The 25,154-nt window shown below is 41.0% G+C and overlaps 1 protein-coding gene across 7 annotated transcripts in view; it reads right to left on the reverse strand.

Annotated features, from left to right (window-relative positions):
• The window catches only part of NRG1 (neuregulin 1), a 431,945-nt gene that overhangs the window by 202,451 nt on the left and 204,340 nt on the right, over positions 1-25,154 (reverse strand). For 4 of the 7 annotated variants that reach the window (XM_010400013.4, XM_039567697.1, XM_039567694.1 and 1 more), the window contains one exon: positions 23,790-23,840. The exons of the other annotated variants lie outside the window; for them this stretch is intronic. In XM_010400013.4, the coding sequence (XP_010398315.3) occupies positions 23,790-23,840 (51 nt within the window). The remainder of the gene's footprint in view (positions 1-23,789; positions 23,841-25,154) is intronic. 7 annotated transcript variants of the gene reach the window in all.

Here is a 25,154-nt window from a genome sequence, read left to right on the forward strand (position 1 = left end):
AGATGTGAATAGATATGTGGTTATGACTGACATCATCCTGCAAACTAGAGCACAAGTACCATTTAACTCAGCTGACCCTTCAGTCATACCATAGTGAGACCCAAACCTGCTGAAAGTTTTGGAAAGTAGGCGTGGTGAGTCATTCTCATGGAAGGCATTGGCTTTCCAATATCTATCTCCTTTAAATAAAGTCTTAATAGTCCACAAAAATATTTCATAAGAATTATCTACTTTCTTGCAACTGCTGGGACATTAGGAAATGAAAATATCTCTTCATAAGTGGTTATTCATGGCTCTGCTGGATGACAGCTTAAAAAAGAATACTCAGAGGACCATACATCAGTGCAGGACAAGTGATCTGCACCCCCTCCCCCAGACCACTGCTTTCCTTTAAGAACATGTTCATTCTTCAGTAAGAAGCAACCAGCAACATGCAGCACCAACTGCTCCATCATGTGTTTGCACCCCTTTTTCTACCATACACTTGAGAAATTAAAAGCATTGTAACCAAGGATTTAAGAAGAAGAAGAAAAAAGTGCATGTTCATTAAGACGAGATTGATGAGGAAGATAAAAGGATCGCTTTTTATTGATTGCACTTTCTTCAAATTAAATAAGTGCACTATATAAAAATGGAGAAGTGACCTAAAGCAAGCGATCAGGCCCAATGAGCAACATCATTGCCAGCAGTCATGGTGTGGGGAGAGAGGGCCATCACACGTGGTACAAAATGATTCATTTATTCATCCTTTCAGTGTTTCACCAATCTCCCTTCCAAAATCCATCTCCCTTGGACTGATGCCAGCACTCTTTGAGTCCTTCCAAAAGGCCTTACTAGGAACTCATCTCTCATCTCAAATGGCACAAGGAGAAAACTTTATTTTGCTTCTATACTGGTCCTGTCACTGGAACTCCAAATGTTAAAATGGGACAGGCTGTCACTTGCAAACAGACATCTTATTTTTCACCAGATGTAAAGCAAACACAATATAGATGATAGCGCTGTTTTTATGCTTCTGTCCATTTCCACCACCTTCTTCCCTTTATTTGTTTTATACCCTCTGCCCATTTGCAGCCATATGTGAGCGAGGAGATGAAACATCAAGCCTCTAAGAAAAGGCAAGACAAGATGAGCAATAAAAATACATATTTATTTTTAAAGCCATAGACATGAGGGTAAATATGTCAGTGTCACCAGAATCATTAGTGTGCTTTATTTGGTTGGTATAAAGGGTTGCTGTGGGAAGACCCCATGCCCTCAGACAACACAGAAGATGGGGACATGAAGAAACTATTCTAACTCTCTCTGTACCCTCAAGCCAAACCAACTACACTGGATGCTGGTGTGTCAGAAGCAGGTCCTCACACCAGTACATTTCTTGGAAATGTGTGAAGCACGGTATACAAACAACAATGCTTCTGAAAACATTTGGGAGAGCTCATGTTGCCTCTGTGGCAGCGTTTTCTGTATTGGCATCACATATACACATTTACACCAAGCATTTACACTAGGAATATGTTTTCTGTAAGTCCAATAGCTGCGTCTTGCAGAAACAGTGATTTGAAAAAATCCGACACAACTACAATGGCTGTTTTGAGAAATGTATATACTTTAAATAGCTACAGCCAGTAATTGAAACTGAAAACTGCCATAAAATGGGCTGTTATTTCAGGGGAACCAAAAAGGTGCTCTGAATCTTTTCATCTTCAAGTGAAATGAAAGACACTGAGTTTCTTTCATCCTATTCTAAAGCAGAGCTAGTGGCACTACACGAGACATAGAAATAGGACATCAAACCATGAATGTCAGGGTTTTTCATCAATGGAACTGACTCATTTCCCCAGCCTCTGCTAAGTCACAAAACTGGGATGGGCCCCACCACTGTTTAGGTTAATAATTATTAGCTCTACCACGTGGTAAAGGAACATTTAAGAGATGCAAAGACATGTAATGCACTCAGCTAGGCTCTTCTGCCTGACAGCTGAAGCAGATGGACAAAGTCCATGTGAAATTCAGATTTTTTTTTATTTGTTTGTTTGGGGGTTGTTTTTTTTTCCCAGGTCTGATACCCCCTTCACTCTGTCACTGGAGTCTCCAGCAAATCTGCTGGGGCGGTTGTGATTATTTATTTTCACAGTGTGGCAATAAGCTGCAGCAGCAGTGCAGTCACAGGGCTCAGGCTTGGTTATTCACTCCCACCTACCTTAGTGCTCAAATGCATCTGCACTCCTGCATTTGAACCACTTTATTCAGACAGAAGAAATTCCTCATGGGGCAATACTGCTACTTTGCACAAGCTCAGCTGTGCAGGATTTTGTGCTGTCAACTTTTGTATTCACAGTGCTCTGCTGGCAGTGTCACTGGACAACGATAATTTGAGTCAAGGTCCTGAAAACCCTGAATCAAGGGATTATCCCTCCCTCACTGACACCCGGTTAATAAAATACTTAAACAAGTGGTGAAATGCCTTCCTGATTAGAGATGGGCCACATCATATATCTAAGTGCCTTTTTGAATCAGAGCCTAATTCAGGAACTGAGAAGGCATTTTGGAGCATAGCACAGTGGTTTCATGATAAACAGTTTGGGCAGCAATATCATCCCTTTCCCTGTCTCTCCTTTCTTTCTGTTCCTTCTGTCACTTGAACTAGTGCAGTAACATTGTTCAGCCCTAATTCCCATACTGGTCCTGTAAAAAACCATATATCTAGGTTGGAAGAAAGAGAATAGGCCTGAAGTCCCTTGACCTTGTCTTCTCACAAAAGACTTTGCATAGTGAAACCATGACCCAAAGCCCTTCCTGAATCTGGGCTTAATTTAGGCAGAGGCTTGTAGAAAATCCCAAAAGGATCCCCATTACTCTGAAAAATCTTGACTCTACTTACTGCACTTTTTGGGGTTTTTTGGGTGTAAATAGAATTATTTTTGTACCTGCATGTATTCTCAACAGCTGCTGTTTAAACCTTAAGGCATAATACTTTACTTCACTTTTTAATATTCTAACCACATGTGGAGTTTTTCGTAGAGTAACTCTTTACTGTGTGTGTTCAATAGTTTTGCTGTTAGACAAGCAAAAAGAAAGAAGTCAAAGGCATGGAGCAGCCTACTGCATGGAAGAATTTCTGTATCATTAAATAAACTTTATTAATGACAGGACATTGGCATATTTGTGGCTTGGACTTCTAAAGTACATCTTACAGTACAGTTATACTTTCAGAATCTGCAAATTTCAGAACTTTGCTTGCAGAAAATACTATGATTTCACCTCAAGAGCTGGTTTGCTTAGCAGCTTTCTACAAATACCTCTAAATAATGAAGTTAATCCACCTTATCCTAAACTGAGATATTAATTCAATTACATTTCTTAGTTCAGCTCTGGTCATGTCCATATGTTGCCTGATTATGCTCAAGTTAGCAGAAGTGAGATGTTCACTGTTTGAAACAGATAAGCAACACAATATTTTTAAGTACCAAAACTGAACAATAACAAAAGCAACAGCTCTCATCATGCCTCAGAATCCTAGTACCTGGTACCATTTAATATTTAATGTTTAATATTCTTTCTTAGTGCATTCAGAAGGCCATAGAAGGCATGAATCACTCCTTTGGCATTGGCTGGAAAACTGTCAGTTTCCAGCAAATTAAGAAGAATTCAAGTAAGTATGACAAAGGAGATTTTATGTCTAGTAATGAGTTTTGAGTAGTCTAATCGAATATGCTTGTATTACGTAGCTATGTTTTAAATGCAAAGCCTAGCCTGTCACATCTTTCTCACTCCTGCACCCAGGCTCTTTTTTGTGCTCTGTATAGTCTAGGAGACAAGCAAAACTCTCCTTTTCCAGAAATCAATTGATGAAGGTAGTTAACTTTTCTCACATACAGGACATCAATGTTTGTGCATCAGGCTGAGTCTTGTCAAGAGCAAGAGAGGAAAACGGCAAAGAGGAAACTCTGAAACCTTAAAGAAATGTATCTGCTGTACTTTCATTTCCCTGATGCAGTTTAAAGCTACAGAGCCAACTCTGTGCTGCTCCAGACACTGAGCAGACCCTTACACCAGGGTAAAACAGATTTATTATAACTTGTTGGTATTTAACATATGGGCATACAACAGGCTACTGGATAATACAACATATGGGCAATACAGGCTACTGGATAATACAAGTCCTGTAATGCAGCTTTGGAAACATCCCCTTCTGCAAGACATTGAATAACCTAGAATGAAGCATCAGAGGCAGTGACAGAGCTGATACATATGCATCAGAATGAGTTTATTATTACCATTTCATTTTAAGGATTCATTATTCCTGCAGCATTTCCTGCATTCACACTGTGGGTCATGTCCACTGGGGTGCATTATGTGTGCCTGTGTTTCACCACAGAGGCTGCAGAATGGCAGCGAGACTACAAAAAAAGAATGGAGAGCCCAGCCTGTCTTTTCCCTTCTTCTTGAGGGTGTCTAAGGAATAAATGCATTTACTCTGAAAGACCTTTGAAAAGGTGGTCCAGAGAGGCAGGGTTAAGGTCACCCTGTATTCTGTGTTCTCAGCCAAGCTCTTTCAAATTAGCATCCAGAGAGAAAGTCAAATAAAACAGAGCTGTCATCACGTACACCACTGTAGGTATGCTATGCCTGTGGTGGAAATGGTGGCTGCGAAGTGGAGAAGGAAAGCCTACAGGGCTGCAAGAAAAAGAAAAAGGCACTTTGTGTCTTTGGTTTGTTTGCACATAGATGAGATGAATAGTGTCCCTAAATCCCTTTCTGATCAGGGCCACAGTTTGAACCCAGAACTTAATAAAACTCTATCATTCCTTCAGAAATTTGCTTCTGCAAAGACAGGGTAAAATATCTTGCCAATTTGAGCAAGATTGCAGCCTACTTAGCCACAGCAATGAGGATCTGATACATGCTTTCACTTGAGAGATGCTTTGCTCTTGCTAAAACTCTGCGTACTGCTTAACTGTTGCTTAACCCCAATGAAATTAAAAGCTGCCAAAGGGCAAAAAAACCTCCCAGTGTTTCTAATTTCACACTAAATCCTTTGTCCTTCCTTCAGGGTTTCCAACAAAGGAATGACATTTTAACAACTTTGCACACGCTAGAGGAGAAAACAAGGATGTGACTAAAATAGATTCCATTCTAAAGGCACCAGCTCCACAGGGCAAAGACCAAGCTCCCAAGGATGGACCAGGCTGACACCCATTCATGGGCATAACATTTCTACTTATTCCAGTAGCCTTCAGCTCAGCTAAGAAAGGAAAAGGCGGGGTGTCTTGAATTTTGAACTTCTTTTGCTGTGAAGAGCAGAGATCATGCTCCTGCTTCACTGATCAATTTGAAATGATTCTCTGGAGGCCTTGTTAATAACACTTGAAAATTATGTGAAATTTGGTATACTGCATTCCTTCCCTTCGTCAGGCATCAGTTCACAGTGTCATCAGGAAAGCAGCCCTGTGCAGCTGCATGGAGTTTGCTCCTTGAGACTGCCTTGAAGAATACAATATGACTAAAATTTAACCAAGTGAACTGAAAAAAATTGGAACATTTTGGCCTGCATTGCTGAGTATGTGCTAGTAACACTACGCAGTGCAGGTGTGAGCAGACAATACACTTCCCTTTCTAAACTAGCCTGCTTAAGAAGTGCTAGTATTATCCCAACAGTGACTATTAGGGTTAGACATGGACTAATTAAAAACCTATGCAGCTGAGGTCTTGTCAGCAGTAATAATTACTTGTATCTGTTTCCACCACCTTCCACGCCCCAACTCCATCTTCTTTCCTCCTCTAACAAAACAAAAAAAAGTAATCTCTGTGCATGTATGTAATTACAGGAAGCATTATGCATTTTTAATGTGACTGCAGCAGACAGAAAGTTCAGTTTTACTGCTTACCAGTGTAGAGGTAAGTTTTAGCTACTGGCAATAGTCAGCTTGCCCGTGCATTAGATAATGAGAAAGTTTCCAAGAGTACCAACTTAAGTGGCTAAATAATACCAGCTGTTCGGAAAAGCACAGAAACTGGAAGAAATGATGCGTCTGAATCTACCATTGAGATGGACAACCATGGACAACCTGTAAGAATTATTCCAGGAACAATTAACTTGCAACAATAAGGTTGTGCATTTTCTTTGATCCATGAATGTGATTATGTTCAAAAGCAATTACACAAGCTGGAAGTCTCCAGAGGCCAGGCAGAAAGGAAACAGGTACAGATAGTACCATGAGATGAAGCACCCCAAATAAAGAGGTTTACCAAGCCTTTTTCCTACCAAAACAACAGGGTTCACAGTGAGCTGGAAAAAGTATGCATATATATCCTGTGATTTCAAGGAATATTAAGACAGGTCAGGCCAGAATTGCTCATTTCCTGGTACACCAAACAATGACCTATGATTACAGACATGTATCTGTCAAACTGATACCTGTACATTAATGCTGAAGAAGTGCCTTTCAGACTTCATTTTCTTTTATTCTGTACAACGTATTATGCTGCACAGAATATGGATACAGAGCCAGAACTCCTGAAATGAAGGCTGAGAACAGCAGAAACATACTGCGTGACTTGAACAAGTAATAAAGTTATGGATTAGATACATGGATTAAAGTCACAGACACTAATTCAGACCTGCTTCCCCAGCAGGATGCCTTTGTGCAGTTTCAACCTGAGTAACAATTTCTTTTTTCCCCTCCTCAAGGGGTTCCTTTTTTCATACAAAATTTGTTACTGCTCTAGATAAAGTACCTAAAAATGTAAAGATTGTAAAAAGCAGCAAGGAGCTGTCCTAAAGCTGAAGCTTCTCCCACAGAATGCTGACGTATCTCACAGATTTCAGGGATCTGCCAAAAAACCACAACTAGACTCCCTTCCCAATAGGTCAGAGGGGAGGACCCCAGTTTGCATCCAGAACCAAAGGGCTAGCTAGCATGAAATTTGACACACACACAATGTTAAAGCTTTGTTATCCCAGATCACTCGCATGTTACCGAACAAGTGTTGCAAAGGATTGTCGCAACACCTACCATTTGCATTGTGGTCCTTCACTTCACCCTGCTGTCTGCCAGAGCCTCCCTAGTGACTTTGTGGCAAATATTTATTCTTCCCACAATGGGAAAAGTTGGGCACAATGGAGATTAGGGTACAAAATACTGCAGTCCTGCCTTTGTAGATGACTTTCTCTGGTTTGAGTGGCAACAGTTAACTATAACCTTTTCAGCTACTCACGGCCATTGACTATTTCTGTACTGAAGACAGGCTTTTTAATACCACTGTGGGGAACTGTGCTCAGATGACGGAGAAATCCTTTGGTAATTATTTGGGTTAATCCTATTAGGAAAGAAAGGCTTTCAATTGCTAAAGCAACAAAAAAACCTTTCTGAGAAGGAGCCCACCACTTCAAATAAAATCAACATGCCCGTCCAGTCCAGGATAGCCTGATGATTATTGTATGTAAGAAAAGTTGTGTTAACTGAAATGAAAAAATATTTAGCATTTTAAGAATTTTATTTAAAATTATAAAAATGCATTTGAAATGCCTACAAATTCAAAAGACACCACTCTGCTTCCCTGCATGTATTTTACTTGCACTTTACTAGTCCACAACTCTGCTTGATTATTTTACAAGTAAGAGTAAGACTTCTACAGAATGGCATAATTTTATAAGGATTTTGCTTAGGCTCCAGATTTATGCTACAAGAGAGGATACATTTTATGTTCCCAAAATTTTCTGTTATTTTAATGCTGTAGTAGCATGACAGTGGTAGAGTTAACTCTTTCATGTGCTCATCAGAAATTCAGCTAGAGTGTTTAAAATGACAGTAACTTGATTTATTGAGCAATAAGAGGAATTATTCTTCTATGGCCACCAGCCAAACAAGCAATCTTTTAATAAGACATGTGCAGTCACTGCATTTCCTTTATGAGGGAGGAAAAGAAAAAAGAAGCCAGTTAAAAAAAAAAAAAATTGTACTCAGGCACTTAAAACGGACCTAACTTGGTACACAGGCACATCCAACCATGCGGCCTTGGCCATTTTCATATGCCTTCTCACACTTGCATCTGTACGTGTCTCTTGTCCATTCCTTACCCTAGAGGGTTCTGGATGAACCAGGATGCTGCTCAGATCCTTTTACCATGACAGACTTCACCCCAAGGTGTTAATAGAAGCTTTTGGTTTTATTTTAAAATAGCCTGACATGGCTACCCTTTTCTCTCCCTTGGGAGCTTTCTTTCTCTCCTGAGAGCACAGTTTCAACACCGGCTGTTTTAGGAAGAACTTCCAAGTTCCTCTTGCTGAAGGAAGTCTCCAACTTTGCAGGAAATAATGATACATTCTTTACATCAGAGAGGTGAATGTCACTGAAGGACTTTTTAAAGACTTCATGAACAGAGAAGAGATGTGGTGAACACTGTCACAGAAAAACAGTAGGTACATTTAGATGATTGTAGTTCAATGCTTCCTTTTTTTTTCCCTTCGCCTTAAAACTTTGAGGAAGTGCCTCAAAGGCAGGATCTAGGAAATGGACAGACATGGAGACAACTTCCCATGCTTCATCTTAGACATCTACAGCATGCTGGCTGTCTGCCTGCCTGACTTCCCACTCAGCACATGATCAGGGAACAACCTTTGGTAATTGTTTGGACTAATCCTCGTAAGAAATAATTTCAGTTTTGAGGCATCTAAAGTCTTTCTGGGCATTCACTGGGGTTTCTGCACATGCATTTCAGAATTCATGGGTTGGTCCCTCAGGAGCCAACAGTTAGTCTGGGATTCTCAGCCTGTAACCACATTCATACTAGTCCTAAGGCACGTGCTTAAGGCTGCTCAGGAAATTTTTCCTCTAACCATTGTTTTTTAACATCCAGTTGCTAGACAGTCTTTTTTGAGCAGAAGAATGTGTCCTTGTGACTGTTGTCCCTGTGATACATTTTTGCATTTGCAGATGTACAACCTCCCTCAAGTTAGAAAAAATCTAAGCAGGATTGTGTATCTGTTAAAGACTCTGGGAAAGAAAAACTGATGCCTGACCAGCAACACCAGTTGTGTTTACCCTGAGCATGAATGTGAAAATGTAGGAGAAAGAGGCAGATGCTTTGTGGGACCTCTCTCCATTTATTTAGCAAATATACAAGTAACTGCAAGACTTCTTTACAGCCTTTCACATTATGAAAACACAGCAAAATATTTTTGTAAGTGAAGGGAAATATTTTCAAAAGCGGTGAGAGAATGTGAGAATATCTGTTAAAAGCTACGGTCATCTCAGAAGTACATTGCTGCTGTCAGTAATTAATGCATGAGTTATAAAACTGAAGTGACTAATTTTGAGCCTGTCTTCTTTTGTAGAGCTGTGTTTCTAGCTGAGATCAAACATTATTTAGTGAATTGATCCCTTTCCCCTTCCCCACAAACATTCCTATTTAAACATCTACATTTTCTCATAGTTACATTATATATTGTGTCTGAAATTGACATGATCATGGAAATTCCCAAAGGAATCTGGAGCACGGCTTATGTTGCTCTTGCTGCACAGGAAATGCAACCATTCTTACTCATCCTTCCTCTATAATGAAGAGTCAGATTCATTGTCTTGCTGTGCTGAGGAGGAAATTGCTGCATAATCTCCTTTCACAGCTAGACAATCCCCTCTTTCCAAAGCAGGCTAAGCATGCAAATTCTCCAGACATATTTGATGAATTTCTAATCACAGTGGGTGAAACGACAGGGCAAAGGCGAGTGTCAGTGACAGAAGCCTTGTGCTACTTCCCTGCTGAAGACATTGTTTTCCTTGTATATTCACCCACATATTAATTGTGGGTGATACATATTAATTGTATCTTCTCTGTGACAAATAAACCATGATCAGGTCAAGCTGTGGCCAGTCTTAAGATCAGTTAGAAGTCTTGCAAAGACTGACACATTAATATTTCTCAGCACTTTACATGGACGGCAAAATGAGACCCCCAAGGTCTCCCAGTTTATGATCTTACATCAACAGGGTGGTGAAGGGAGTGCTTTCAGACAGTCAGGATGTTCCCCTCCATCTCTTGAGCTAAGAGGAGAACCTTTGTGGACTGTGAGGAGCAGGCCAAATTATCCTCTACCAGTCAGGTGTTTTTGCAGTCCTCTGCAATTAGATTTTCCTGTATGGGGAACAGACACATTTCTTGTTTCCACGTGGGAATAGAAAAGAAAAAAGTATCTGTCATGGAGAAGCACCTGTTTGCTTAGGCCCCATTCAGGTGAGTTCTTAGGGAAATTTTGAGAAAAGATTTGATAGTTGCATGGAAAATAGGAACATTCCTGCACTAACAAAACCAGATGCTTCTTATGCATTAGTAAACCTCATGCTGTAGCATGTATGTCAATAGTTAAGCACAGGAGGGCAAGGATGACATTTTCTAGGTAATGAAACAAGTCCATGGTTTTCCATGAGGACTGTTTTTGTACCTTTCTCTCCCTTTTTGGCATTGCCCACACATAGTGGACTATAACCAGTAAAGTACAGACATATAAACTGGAGAGACCAAACAAGGTTACAGAAAATAATACAAACAAGATTACAGAAGAGACAAGACTCTCCATAAATAAAAGCAGAGAAAAATAGAAAGGTTGAGTTCTGTCTCATGGTCACAGAGTAGGAGAAAACTCATTTAGCAGAGGCATCATCTTTTTGTTGTGTCTTTCCCCCACAAGTCCCTGAGGCAGCAATTGCTGCCTGTGCCTGAGACAAGAACACAGGGCTTGGTGGGCACAGGGGCTGGCCAGCCTGAGTGCTGATGCATGTCTCTGGCTGTTCTGCTTCCCCACTGTCTGTGAGCATGGGTTGGCAGCAGAAATTCTGCCCAGCGTCAAATGCTGCTTTCCAGAACAGGTCAGCTACCCTTTCTTTCTGTGGCCAGGTAGAGGAGGTAGAGCGCCATGACTGCTTCACATGCGGTCAGTCCGACTGGCTGACAGCTGGGACTTTTGTTGAAGATATTTCAGTTTTGGCAGGTGGCATTGTGTGCAAAGATTGTGCTCAAAATTATTTGTAACAACTATTTTCTGCAGAGCTACTGGGGGTCGAGACATGATCATGACTAGGACTGAGTAAGAAACAGTCCTCAAAGATCAGAAAAGCATGAAGAGCTCTTTAAAAACTCACAGGACCGTTATTAGTCAGTGTTTCTCACAAATGCTGAAATGTACTTTGTCACACTGACAATTTCTTGAGATAATAAAAGGGGAGATGCCAAGAATATGGCAGAGTCTAAGAAGTGAGTGATGAGATCTAGTTGAGACAGAGGCTAAGCAGAAATGCCAGCTCATACTACCAGGCTTTCCTCTCCTTTCTGCTTGGATTATCTTTTCCTGTGCTCCACTCCCCCTTCAGTACTAGGATACAGCAGATGAACTCTAGAGCAGCAGGTCTAAACAAGTGATAACCAGTTCTCTGCTTGCCTCCCATTTCAGAGTTAGCTCATACCCATTTTGTCTTAAAGGGCTTTTTAAAGAATTCTTTTCTTCCTTAAGGAATTCTCACAATTTTCAGCAATCCTGTGTGAATCATCAGCATTCGTTAATGTGTTTCTACTAGAGCTACTCGTGCCACATTGTGTTCTGAAAATTAGATAACCGTAAAAATATTTGACTCTCTTTTTTTTTTTTCTCCATCCAGAGAAAATTCTTCATCCACTACTTCATACCTGATGTTCTTGGGTAATTGTGAATGTCTATCTCATATTTTACAAGATATTTACAGATAATAAAAGCTATTCCTCAAGATGAAACAACATCCACATGAACAGATTCTTATCAAATTAAAAGGAAAGAACCCCTCCCCTGTACACAGCCTTCCTAACTGACCATCTGCTAATAGTGCCCATGTGTGTATGAAATTCATTTGCACATTTAAATTGAAAAGCTCCATTTGCTCAGCCTGCCTATAACTGTGCTCTCTTGCTGGGTTGAATATTAGGTCTCTGCATATTAGGTATGCATATTATCCAGTGAACATAAATTGCAAATGCAGTCCACATCCAATTATCTAGAGTTTTACTGCGTATTTTCTACGTATAACTCAAACATTAAGTACAACAGTACATCAGCTCTTCAGGTGTCCATTTGGCTGGAAGAATTAGTAGGGTGCTGGCATTTAACTCTTGACCTTGAAAGTATCATTCAGTCATGGTGTTGCTGCCAACATGAGAAGTCACTTACACACTCGATGCAGGATACAGACATTGGGAGTAAGACACCGAGAATCCTCTCCATCTGATAGAAACATGCAATTGGACAGGTTAAGGTAAACAGTCCCTAACCCATCTCTAATTTCCTCCTGCCTGCCTCCAGGAAGGAATTTCACCAGTGCAAGGATCAAATGCACTGGCTGATCACACATGGAGAGGATTTCAGACTTCTGTTACCTCCCATGATGCTTGGGATTGATCTGCCACTCTTAGTGATCACAGCTACACTGGCACGACTACCAGTCCACCAAAAAAGATACAGAATCTGTGTTCGCAGCATTCCTTCCCTGGATCTGTCTTAACCTGCTCCCTCCAAAGTGAGAAATATTTAAACGAGTTACAAGGATGTACTCTGCAGATGCAGCTTGCCTGGTAGCCAAGAACAGCATCTGATTCAGAGCTCATTACACCAGGGATCTGAAGCACCAGTTCTCCATCAAGACAGATCGACATGCATTTGAATGAGCTGCATCACTGCTCAAGGCAACTCTTCATCTTTCCTGCAAGATTAGTGTTCAAGATTCTTCTGGCCTCTCACAGTCTCTGAGACAACTGTTATCCTACTGTCTGTCAAGTATTAGTTGCCACTGTGTCAGCTAATGGGTTTTGTGTAGATCATTAAAATATTCAAGAAGTATGCATAGCCTGCAGCTTGTTTTAAGCCAAATATTTCCCCAGTGGGAAATGGAAAGAAAAAGCCATTCCAGGGAAATAATAAAAGTCATACTAACAGTATAAAAAGTACAGTGCAAGATTAGACTCCAATCCTATTTCACTGTGTGCCCTGTGGAATCACTCCATGTTTGTATTGTTTTAAATAACATAAAATATTAAGGAATGCAAAACAATCAATGCAAGTTTTGGACTTTCTTAGAATGGAAAAAGGCTGGGGGGGTGGCATTTAATCAGGCGAAAGCACCAGACATTTAAACCTACTGTTCGTTCAGAACAATAACTAAACTGTTGAACCAATGCCCCATGGCACTGGAAGTTAGTGTTTGAAAGCTTACAACGGAATTTTAGCCACAACTGAAAGAACATTCTCAGTTACTCAGTTACTATATATAAAAACACAGACATTTCAAACAAATAAAAGCATCACATGTGGTTAGCTCACTTCTAATTTGAGAAGACTAGAAAAAGCTTTCTGCCACAAAGTTTGTGCCACAACTGGCACCAGTAGATCAAATGAGTAGCTTTCTCAATGCAGGTAGCTGTGGCTTTCACACCTGGCTATCTGCCTACTGAAAAACACCCTAATATTTCTTCCCTCGAGTATGGCTTATCCTTTTCTTTTAGAAACCAACCATCGCAGTAATATTCCTTACCAAAACTGCTGACATTTTGGAAAGCTCATCTAAATACCTGTCAAGACACTTGACTGTGTTATTAAGAATCATATTTTGGATCATTGTGAATATTACCAGAAAGATATCAGTAACATAGCTCAGATTCCACTTTATAAACCTCAGAAAAATAATGACTATATTAAATTCTGAACAGCTATTACCACCCCATGAATAAATGGTAAACTTTTAGACAACCTCAGTGGCAGATGGTATTTGTAAAAGCTTTAGGCTGCAAAGCTGTGTCCAGTCAAATCCTTCCTTATTCATCATAAATTCTGAATATTTACAGCTCTGGAGCAAGGAGCTTTTCTGTGTTGAATGAACGAAACAGAAACAAATGGACAAACAAAAGAGCCAAATGCTCAGGGTTGGGAAAATAGTTGTCTCCTCTGTTGGCTTGGTCTGTAGTCCAGCAGGTGTTATCTCACATCTGTGTTCAAGAGCAGCGACCATGGTTGCTGAAGTTGAGAAGGCTGGGATGTAATGCCAGTTGCTTTTTGCCCCACAAGTACACAGTTATGAGGAAGGGTGGGGTGGGATAGGCAGCCTGATTGCTCAAATGTTCCAACACTGTTCAGTTGTAAAGGGGACAGACCATGCTCCCAGTCCAAGGGTGAGCATGGCTAGGCTACATCTACATCACATACCACCTCACTGTGGCTCTGTCCTTCATTAAAAATAATTTACATGTGTCTTCTTCCAGTTCTCAGTGCCTAAATTGTGGAAAGGGTGAGTCTCAGCCCATCCAAGTGGTGTTTTCATGGCATTACTATAGCTTTATGATTAATTCCCTCTGGCACAGTTAAAGGTACCTGGGAGTCTGTGGGGGGTTGCAGTTTCTGTTGGCATGATATGGGAGAACTGCTCAGAGTGAAGGGAGCTGGGCTGGGAGGATGGTAACCATACTGCCTCCTGGTAAAGGTCTCAGTGCACTTAATCCTTGTACTGTACTAAATCCTTATATTGTACTTAGATGTCTTGAAAATCAGTACCCAGCATGGCCCGAAATGACACAAGAAAGCATGTTAATGCTGAAATGGGCAAACGCTGCTCTAGCACGCCATCTCGCTCCTCAGCCTCACTGCACACAGCACCCTAGGTTTAGCCTTTTTGATCATCATAATTTAGAAATGCCCCATGCTATTTTAGCTTGCAACAGAATTGATAAAATTTGGAAACTGGAAGGCTAAGAAAAAGTTTCCTCTCTTGTAAAAAGCAGATTCCTGTAGAAGGGAAAATTTGGAATTACTTTACCAAAGGATCTCAGACAGCTGGATACTGTGATTAATATAAACTACCAGTCAGGCCTATGAACTCTGTATATCCATAATGAAGTTGAAATGACTAGAATGAAGAGTGGGCAGTCAGGAAAAGAAAATCTTATGAGGAAATGCAAGAGCCTTTATATACATATATAGTCACTGAAAGAAACAGTTGCTCCAGGGCATAGCTTTCTTTTCAAAAAACAGAGTGGGTGTTTTGTGATATTTGCCAGCTGCAGCAGATGCAACTCAATGTTACTGACTAGCTGGCTAGTGGTAAATATTTAGGAAGATGCAAACCTAGAAGGAAGATCACACTGTAAAACGTTGCTCTTTAATTGCTGCAATGACTACAGTGATTCCTTCTCCTTGCTGTACAGAGGGAGAATGTCAAGAACAGCAGAAACCATTAAGAACCTCCGGGAACATTTTGATAATGAAAGTCACAGGAGATACAACTTTCCCATTTTGCATCCAATTAGAAGAGGTTACCAAAAGGCAATTTAGAAGAGATGTGGACATGAAGGATAGGATAATAATTTCTTCCCGAGGGTTTAGCTTGGCTCCCACTGCACTATTACAATACTGCTAGGATAGGAATGTGAAAGAAGACTATTGTTTTAATTTATCTGATAGAAACTGCTATAGTCTACATTGAGTCTCAGCCATAAAGTGCCACTGTTTGTGGAGAAGCTAATGAGGGGACACAGTGATGGTTTTCAAAGCCATGCATCTACAGAAAAGTTCACATTTATGTGGTCAGTACTCTGCCTATAGCTTTTGAAATACCATTTCTGTGATGCAACTTACATTTTTTAAAAGTAAATAGTGATTTATCAAGGGGTTATTCTCAAGTAAATGGAAACACTCAAAGCCATACACTTTGCAAGTTATTCTGAAAAGTAACAGCTTACTTTTCTGTTCATCTTTTATCTACTGCGGTGTTATTCTTTGTTCCCTCTCCCTAGACAACATCATCTGTCTCTGTGGTTGACCAGAACTGTCCAAATTTTAAGCTCATCATGAAAACAAAGCAATGGATCCAGGCTCTTGACTCCTTTATATTTCATTAAATTTGTGTTTCTGTTTCATCACGGACCTCCACTGCCAGACCACCCTTCACGGACCAGGGCCCTGCTATGCCACAGTGGCCACATGTCTGTTCACAGTGGATGCAGCCTAAGATCCCCCCTGGAAGAACGTGGACTAGAAAGCCCAGAACATACCATCCAAGAAAGCCTGCTCTGTGTGCCTCCCTGTCAAGGAACCCAGCAAACCTTTGGGCATGATAGAGTAACTCAGATTTGGTAACTTAAATTCCCTTTGGGATTCTTCTCTCTGTTGGACCTTTTCCCTCCAAAGCTGAAGCAAGAGAAACTCTACCTCTAAAAACAAGAAAGTGAGCTGTCATCCTGTCTTTCTAAGGACAGAAGGGTCTCCTGAAGAGTGCAAAGGAACGTGCATTGCTAGTCTCTCCTGGGGTTAACACATGAGAGTGCCTCAGGGTAAACTCTCTTTGGGGGCAACACATGGAAGATAAGGACATGGACAGAATATCTGGGCTATAGGGGTAAGCTGGGAACTGCCTACTGTATTAAAATACAAAAAATATTGTGTACCCATGCACATGCTCATAATTTTCGTTGGTTGAGAGTATCCTTTTTTCATACTTGTTCTGAGCTCTTTGTCTCCTTCATGCCTTCCTACAAAGCACTGAAAGTCTTGATTTTAACATGGATAATGACATGAAAGAGATGCATGTTTCTGTCAAGGTTACGTACTCCATTTTGTTCATAGATCTCTGCCCTGCTGGCATGACTGCCTGTCATGTACCTTTACTCACTAACAGCTACCCTGATGCCTTAGAAGAGGGAAGATTTTGAGAAGGCTGATCCAGTACCACAAAGTATGCTCACAGTTGCTACCCAGAAAGAGTAAAACCAGGAGGAACAGGAGTCCTTGAGAACCTGTTTTTGTCACAGTGACAATTCCAGGGACTTCCTTGGAAGACACAGTGACCAAACAACCACAGTCAAAGCACCAACACATCCCTGTGCTACAAGCTCATGTCCTCCAGTATAGCATAGGCTATGCTGGTACATGAGAAAGATGCTTATTTTGGTCTCAGGTGGGCAGATAGTGTGATGCGTCATTTCAGCAAAGTATGAAGAAGAAGTTCAGAAAGACACAAAATAATGCTCTCTTAGGAAAGAATTTGCCATGATTTGACCTTGTGGGAAGAACTTCAGAGAAACCAGGCCATATGAGCAGACTGTTGAAGACAAATTCCCATATGACTTGCAGGGTCTCAGAAGCAGAAGTCCAGACATACCCAGGGTTCCTGAGGAAAGCTAGGGGAGCCCACACTTTCCAGCTGAGGCATCAATTGACAATGTGACTTTTGGACAGCTACCTTGGTGTGAGAGGCTCCCCCACTCCATCCCTAAGGACACACACAGTCTTTAAAAATCCTTTTGCTGAAAGATGGCAGGAGTTTCTGGAGTTAGAACCTTGGAGAAGACATGATCCTGAACATGTTGAAGGCAATGGAAGGTAATCTTGGGAAATTCCTTCAGAAATACTATGACTAACAGAAACCTGTGAAGTAGATTTTGTGACTTGCATTCCACCAGAGTAGACTGCCATACATTTGATAACCCTTTCTGTGGTGTAATTCATGACCTCAGGAAAGCACACCTTGAAATAAACAGACACAAACCATTGCCTTCACACGTGCATGTATATACTTTATAAACCAATGTACGTATGTATATTTATACATTAACCACAATTGCCTCATTATATACAAACACTGAGGCAAGTGCCAGTCTTACAGATTTATTCTCACATGCACAAATATACAGCTAGCTAAAACCAATGTCCCTAAAACCCTTCCACTCTGGCAGCTGTATTTAAGCCATACAAACTGTTGCACTTACTCCTTTGTGATTGTCATGTCAGCTGCTTCCACTTATAGCACTGCTTACACCCATCATTGCCTTTTATCTCCCTGACCTCCTTGAAGGAAAAAAAAGAGGACAAACCCCAGCATGGAAGAGAATTGACTTGACACTAGTGGTGTTGTCTCTGAAGTTTGACAGGTATGAATTTCCCAGTGGAGCGGCCTAGCCCAGCTGAGGTTCCCAGTGACAACCCAAGCTCTCCTTCAGAGCGAGACTGGGGAACCAAGAATGCAACTACAGAAAACCCTGCAAGATTAAGTGGTTTGGAAGAAGGCATTTAATGTCACACCATCTTTAGACTGGGAGTCATACAAGAGATTGAAAGCTGTGTATCTGGGAGATGTTGCCTATTTCCATGAGTTTGCCTTATCTGTGAAATATAACCACAGGAAACACAGTTTGTCATGCCAGATGAAATCATAAAGGTACTGAAATTACCACTGCATTTCCCACTGTCATTGGTGCCCACCATGGAGAATGAAACTAGAACATACTGCACACTGTGGTAGGTTTTAACAAATGATTGACACGTGTTCACCACTGCTCTTTCATTTGGCTTTCACAAACTAGGATGTTTAAACTCATTTTACATTAAACAAGAACTAGTTATCTGACCCTGCCTTTACTCTCTCACTGTGCCCTTAGAACAAAGCAAAGTATTCTCTCCAGAGGCCATTATTCAGAGAAATAAACCCACTGAAATGGTAAAGCAAAATACATGAGGTGGTATAGTGTTTTCCTTTGACCCACAGTCCCACCAGGGCATCAAGTGTATGGCTTTCCTGGAGAAGTAGCCTTTCAATCCGTGGCAGAGATGAATTAAATGCTGATAGCTGAAGATGTTGGATTAATTTTTTGTAAGAGCAAGAGTTGGGAGTGCTGCTGTGCTAGCATAACTGCAACCTGAGTAATTGCCTTCAACATCTGAATTCCTTCAGCTTTATGAATTGGTTACAATATTCTCCTGTTCCCATCCTTCCCCAAGTGACTTTACACAGTTATTTACTATCTCATTAAAAAATTCTGCTTTTTCACCCCAAAATAGCTGCATTTCAGAAGTTTCTGAGGTGCAACCAGTGTATTTAAATTTTATGACAAAACCACAGAAGTTTATTAGAGATAAAAGAAGTTGAACATGTGTTCAATGGTTAGGCATTATCCCCTAATTTTTTCTGATCCTTACACTGTGTGGCAGCACTGTCAATCATACTATCATTTTTGTCTCTTGGTTGCAGAGGGAATATAAGAAATTAACATCTGTCAAACTCAGAATAAAATGAAACCAAACAAAACAGAGTAAATTGAATGAATGCAGAACAAAAATATATACTGTATTTCACTATACTGCAAGATACCTACTCATCAAGTCGTGCTGGATCTTAAACAAACTGCAATTCACACAGACCTCAGGAAGCAGGAAAGACTCTCCATCTGTCTTTCCTTGATTCCACAAGTTTTTGCCACACATCAAAGACAAGTGCACTCCTATTGGTAGGTAGGTGCCTGTGCATGAGCACCATCAAAAAAATAAAATAAAGAAATCTAAACAAACCTCCAAAAATCAGATAGCAGAACAACTTAAATGGTCTAAGGACTTGATACAAACCAAGATTACCCTTTAAAAAATTGCTTGAAACACTAACAAAATCAGAAGGTTTGGGTAAGTATTCTGAAGGCAGAAGAAAAAGCCACATAAAAACAATATCATTTGGGGCCCAAGCTCTCTGTCTACCAGAAGCACTGATTCTTTTTTGTATGAGTTTTAGAAAATTCATGTTTTTTGAAAGTGGACTTCTGTCAGGCATAATATAAATAAATACAGGGAGAAGGATTGGGTTCACTTTAGGAGAAAAAGGAAAGCAGAATTCAGCAGAAACTTAACTTGCTTTTTGAGATTTTAGAGCACAGATGATCTATTGGCCAGGCTGCTTGCTTTGTATATGCAAAAATGTTCCTGTTAAAAATACTCTGTAAACCAATGATCCTAATGTCATGCCATAGAAGGTTTTATTGCTCAGCATGGACCATTTTTATCAAAGCTGTTCAGTATTGTACTTAAGAAAATGTGACAGGCAAGAAGTCTTTGCATGCTTCCTTTCTGTGTGCTGTATCTGGTCATAATTTAATATACATGTTGGAATCTCTTATTGCATGATGAGAAGATGAAGTGTTAGGAAAGTGTTTTGCTGTGCCAGGCTTGGAGCTTGTAAGTTAATAACTCCAGAAAGGAAAGATGAGCAATCCAAACTGGCACTTTTCTTACCCAATTAATCTTTCTTTTTAAAATTTCTGTGCAGGTTTTAGAGGCCAACATGAAAGTCGGTAGGAAAATATGTTTAAAGTCAGCTGTGGGGCAGACAACCAGCACTGGGTTTTTCTCTCCAGGAAAAAGCTAAACAAACTCATTCTGTATTCCTCTGAAAAAAAAGCCACAGGCAAGGCGGGATCAGCCTCCCACCTGTTCTTTATTCATATTCTTGCCTCCAGCTGGCCATCACATCAACCTGCTAGGTAGTGGGCAGGAGGAAGCATGCTGCAGAGAATATGCTCTGGGCACATCCAGTGCCATGGTTGCCAGCTCACCATCTTGCACGAGCAGACAAATCTGAACTGAGAATCCCCGTGTAAGACAACCACATCTGAAACATGCAGACTACATGCCCTGGCTCTTTGCTGGGGGAAGTGCCTCCACAGACATTTTAGGGAAAAGCCCTTAGTAGGCAGCACAAACAAGTATGAGGGTAATGCTGCAAGGTGCAGCTAAGCAAAATGCTTCCATTTGACACATACTCCCACAGGCTTTGTTGCTGTGCAACTTCCTCATTTCCTACTGCTATAAATTCTCGGTTTTTGATCCAGTTTAGCTCTCAGAGCATGGGTTTCCAGACTGATGTTGTCCATAGAAACTGTAAGCTTAGGTGTAGAACCATTCCTGGTCTGTACACCCATACTGTGTTGTTCATGGTTCCCACACAACAGGAACCAGGGTAATTATAAACAGCCTGCATCCCATCAATTCCCTTCTCCCTTTTTGCACCATACAAATGCTCCTACACAATTCCTCCACCAGAAGCCTGTGCGCAGTGCTGATGATTTTAGCCTAGGAAACCTGATTGCTTTGAATTTATTTCCGTGGATGTTGTAACTTACAAACAGGAATGTAAGTTTTGGGACCAATTTTCTAAGGAAAAGGAAAACTGCCATATGTATGCTATTGGGGTGAGAAGCCAAGATTCCTTTAACAAGTCCCAGGAAGCAAAAAGACCACCACATTTTCATTCTCTAGTCTTGAATACAGAGTTGACTGAAGCCTTAATAACAAGGCTTTATGGTGAAGTCTCAGATTTAGTTCTTCCACTCCAGCTTCTGAGAAAAAGAAAGTCATAGGGTCATAAGACACTTGTCTCAGAGTATGGCAGTCCTGGGAAACAAGGGGTAGAAAAATGTCTTCCATTCCCAAATTTTCCAGTGTGATTAAGAATGGCCTCTGTAGTCCTTGGTAATGAGAGCACACAGTGCTCTAAGTGCTGTTGGTTTGTTCACTTCTTTCAGCAGGAAAAAGCCCATCACAGAGAGAGCTTCATTGTGAAGGAAAATCAAAGTTGTAACCTAGGGCATATAGTGATAAGACAAGGGAAACAGCTTTAAACTGGAATAGAGTAGATTTAGATTAGATATTAGGGAGGAGTTCTTTACTGTGAGAGTGGTGAGGCACTGGCACAGGTTGCCCAAAGAGGTTGTGGATGCTCCATCCCTGGCAGGGTTCAAGGCCAGGCTACATGGGGCTTGGAGCAACCTGGTCTGGTGGAACATGTCCCTCTCCATGGCAAAGGGGTTGGAACCAGATGATCTTTAAGATCCTTTCCAACCCCAAATTCTATGATTCTGTGATTGCACAGTACAAAATAAATATATGTGAATCAATCCTTTGGCTTGGGTGGAAGACAAGGTGGGAAGTATTTCTACCTGTTAGGAGCAGCATTAGCAATCACTGTCAAAAAGCCTCACACTATGAAACAGGACAAAAAAGCATGAATTTCCTTACTTCTCCCTTGGATTACTGACCCCTCAATCAGATCACCAGTCCTTTATGAGAAACTCGGAATGCCTAATGGCTGCTCTTTCTCCTTTATTTAAGCACGGAGGTCCACACTCTCCAAGTGGACTTGATTTTGGGGAGTGTAGGGATATGTGCACATAAAAGGGCAGGTTTTGGGATGTCAGTTGTGGAGTGTCTTATAGAGATGGGATTTTTTTTTTCTTCTCCCTCTCTGAATATCTGTCACTGAAACTCCAAAAGAAGCAAAGCATGACACGTCTATTCTCTTATGGAAGCCCTAGGGGAGAGAACCTACTGAATCACTCTGCTGTTTTCAGGTCTTTCCCAGTGTCTGGCCAACAGTGACAGTGCTGGCATGTTCTCTAAACATCTGCTATTGTCTGAGAAGTGGAAGGAAACAGTTTATTTTATCTCCTGTGGCTGTTACAAGATTGACAGTGACAAGTGTGAAATGGACATGTCGCACTGAAATTCAGAAAAGAAAAGCCCTAAGGAACTTTAGAATAAGTACGTGGACTCAATTCCCTAATCACTCTGTAGTGTGAGTAGACATCCACATCTGTTAGCAATTAACATTGGCTCCCTCTTGCTTTTTCTACCCAGCACAGGCAGCAATATCCAATACTGCCCTCTCGCCTCCACTACTTATTTTAGTGACTTGAACAGTATTAATTCCAGTATACATTATTGCTTCTGAAAACAGAACAGAGAGGATTTACCGTTTTAAATTGCTCCAGAAATTATTCCTGCCTACCCTGCTGCTAGGCATCAAGGGGAAAAGGAGGCCAAAACCCAACTCTTCTCACCTTGCTGGCAGAAAGCTTCTTGAATAACCTATCAAATTTCTCTAATTCTTTCAACACACACTTAAAATTATCAGACTAGTAGCTAAGAAGAAAATCTAGAAAAATCCAGAGATATGGCTTTGACCTTTCCTCCTAGTGCTGCTACAGTAGCTATTAGATGTGAGTTAAGGGCATTCATGTATAGTTTTTTATAAAGCACATACCTCATTTTATAGCAACACTGGAACTGTCAGGGTGGATTGTACCTACCTCACCTCACATCCTATTCCGAGCAGCTGGCAACACTTACTGCTTTAGGGCAAGATTAATACCGTACCTCCCACAACCCCAATGACTTTGACTGTGTGAAGTGGGCTTCCAGACTGCTCCGAAACAGGCTGATAGATGGTGGATTTGGTTCTAGAAAAGAGCTGGAATGCTCTTCCTAGTGAGTCTCAAGGGTAAAATTGTATAGCATTATGGCTGTAATGCATGCTTTAGGAAGCATCACTACTGAGGAAGAAAAGAGTCACTTTCCCTACTGGTACCCCTGCAGCTCCCAGTGTGCTCTTGAGATAAGCAGAGAAACAATCTCTCTGTCCTAGGAAAGAACCATTCCTTGCTCTCTTCTCTCTCCAGCTGAGGGAAGACACCCAAAAAGATGTCCTCACCTTCCTTGTCTTCTTCCCAAAGGTACTGGGGCACAGAAGAAAGAGCCCAAGGAATTCTAACAAGCACCAGCTGGCACGTGGATGAAGGGAAACACACCCAGGTAGGGATGGCTGGACCTGAAGGTGCTCCAGCTACCCCAGGGCCAGGGGCTGTGGAGGCAGAGCAGACAGTGTTTGAAGCCAAGGGCAAGGAAGGGAATTCCAAGTAGGAAACACTGATGTAGTTTCCTCCTCCTTTGCCCTGCCCAAACCTACATTTGACCTTTCAGAAGGAAGGTGTTTAGACCTCAATACACAAAGAGCATGTCTCTGAAAGTTCTAATAATATATAACAAATAACAATTGCACCTTTAGTTCAGGAATCACACCCAGTCACTCCTGATCTCTTAATGCACGTTTTCTTCTGAGTTAGGAAGGGAGAAATATACTTGAGGGTCTTGTCAGCAATAATTTAAACAACTTGTATATACTTACAGGAGGAAGTGTTTGTTCCTTCTGTTGAAGCTTGTATCCTAAGCATGGGTTCTGCAACACACAGAAGTAACAACAAAGTTGTAAGAATACAGCCACAGCTACAGCACTATACTGGAAGAGCCTGAACATCTTCCCGCAGTAGAGATTTCTTCTATTTTTATTTTTTTTTCTCAGTAGTCAGAAACCCAGCGGAGCAGAGAAAAAAATGAGATAGCTTGAGAAAGCAAAGAACTTCAAAGTTGGTTCAGCATGTCCTAGGCACACTGTGATAATCAATTACAGCAAAAATGCTCCATAGTCCTGGGAGTAAAGGCCAGGAGAAAAACTGGCAAAGACAGAGTAAAATTTTCAGCTGTTTCTGACAGCATCAGAGGAAAGTGGAAAGGAGCAGGTCTTGAAGCTCCACATGCTGACCCAGGAAGCACTAGCTTCTTATCTTCTTCTCACATAACTCCAAATGAACAGTAAGGCATTCAGGTCTACCATAACTACAGTTAAGGACTTCTGTGGCTTGAAAGAGAGGAGGGTCCATGACTGTCACCACCTCTGCAGAGAGCTGCAGATGGAAGGGAAAGCAGAACACATTCCAGATCAAAAGGGCCATAGCACCAGCCCCAAAGTGGTTACAAAGAAAGGAAAAAGAATGGTGAATAATCTTGTAGGGCAGTGGAAGGAAATAGACCTCAACACAAATTACACAAAGGAAGCACTCAGAAAATTTTATAGAAGAAGCAGGTAGCCTGAAGCTGGGTCTGAACCTCCTGAGCTGTAGGAACCTGAACCACACAGCAATTAAGAGCCATGTGTTTGGAGGGCTTCATGGGCTTTCACTATCTAGCAAATCATATATGGTATCATGCATGAATAAAGAATTCAAGAGAAGGCTTGAGAAGTACTATCAGCTGGAAGGAAGAGTTTGAAGAGAGAATACTTTGCATAAGGTGGCAATGTGATGTGCTGGTGTGAAGTACAGGTGGCTGACAGCTGGTCTGGGAATTCTAGGAAGCAGGTGAGGCATACTGCATGCTCTGTAGTGAAACATTTAACATGTCATGTCACACAGAAAAGATGAATCTGTTGCCTAACAAAGCCTGGTTTTAGGCAGAAAAAAGCCACTCTTAGAAACTAAGACCTCTCTGTAAGTTCTGCTATCATCAAAAAGTAAGTGTAGCAATAATTCAAGAGACCTAGAACCCAGTGATTTGAACACCAGCATTTCACAATAGTCTATCTTCAATTAAAGAAAACACACTAATTACTTATTATTTTCATTTGAAAATCCTGGAAAAAAATCAGCAGTGCCCAAAACCCCAGGCACTACTGGTCACCAGGAAACTCATGAAGTGTTAGAGCAAAGACATGGTC

The sequence above is a fragment of the Corvus cornix genome, chromosome Z (genome assembly GCF_000738735.6).
Source record: "Corvus cornix cornix isolate S_Up_H32 chromosome Z, ASM73873v5, whole genome shotgun sequence".
Taxonomy (NCBI): domain Eukaryota; kingdom Metazoa; phylum Chordata; class Aves; order Passeriformes; family Corvidae; genus Corvus; species Corvus cornix.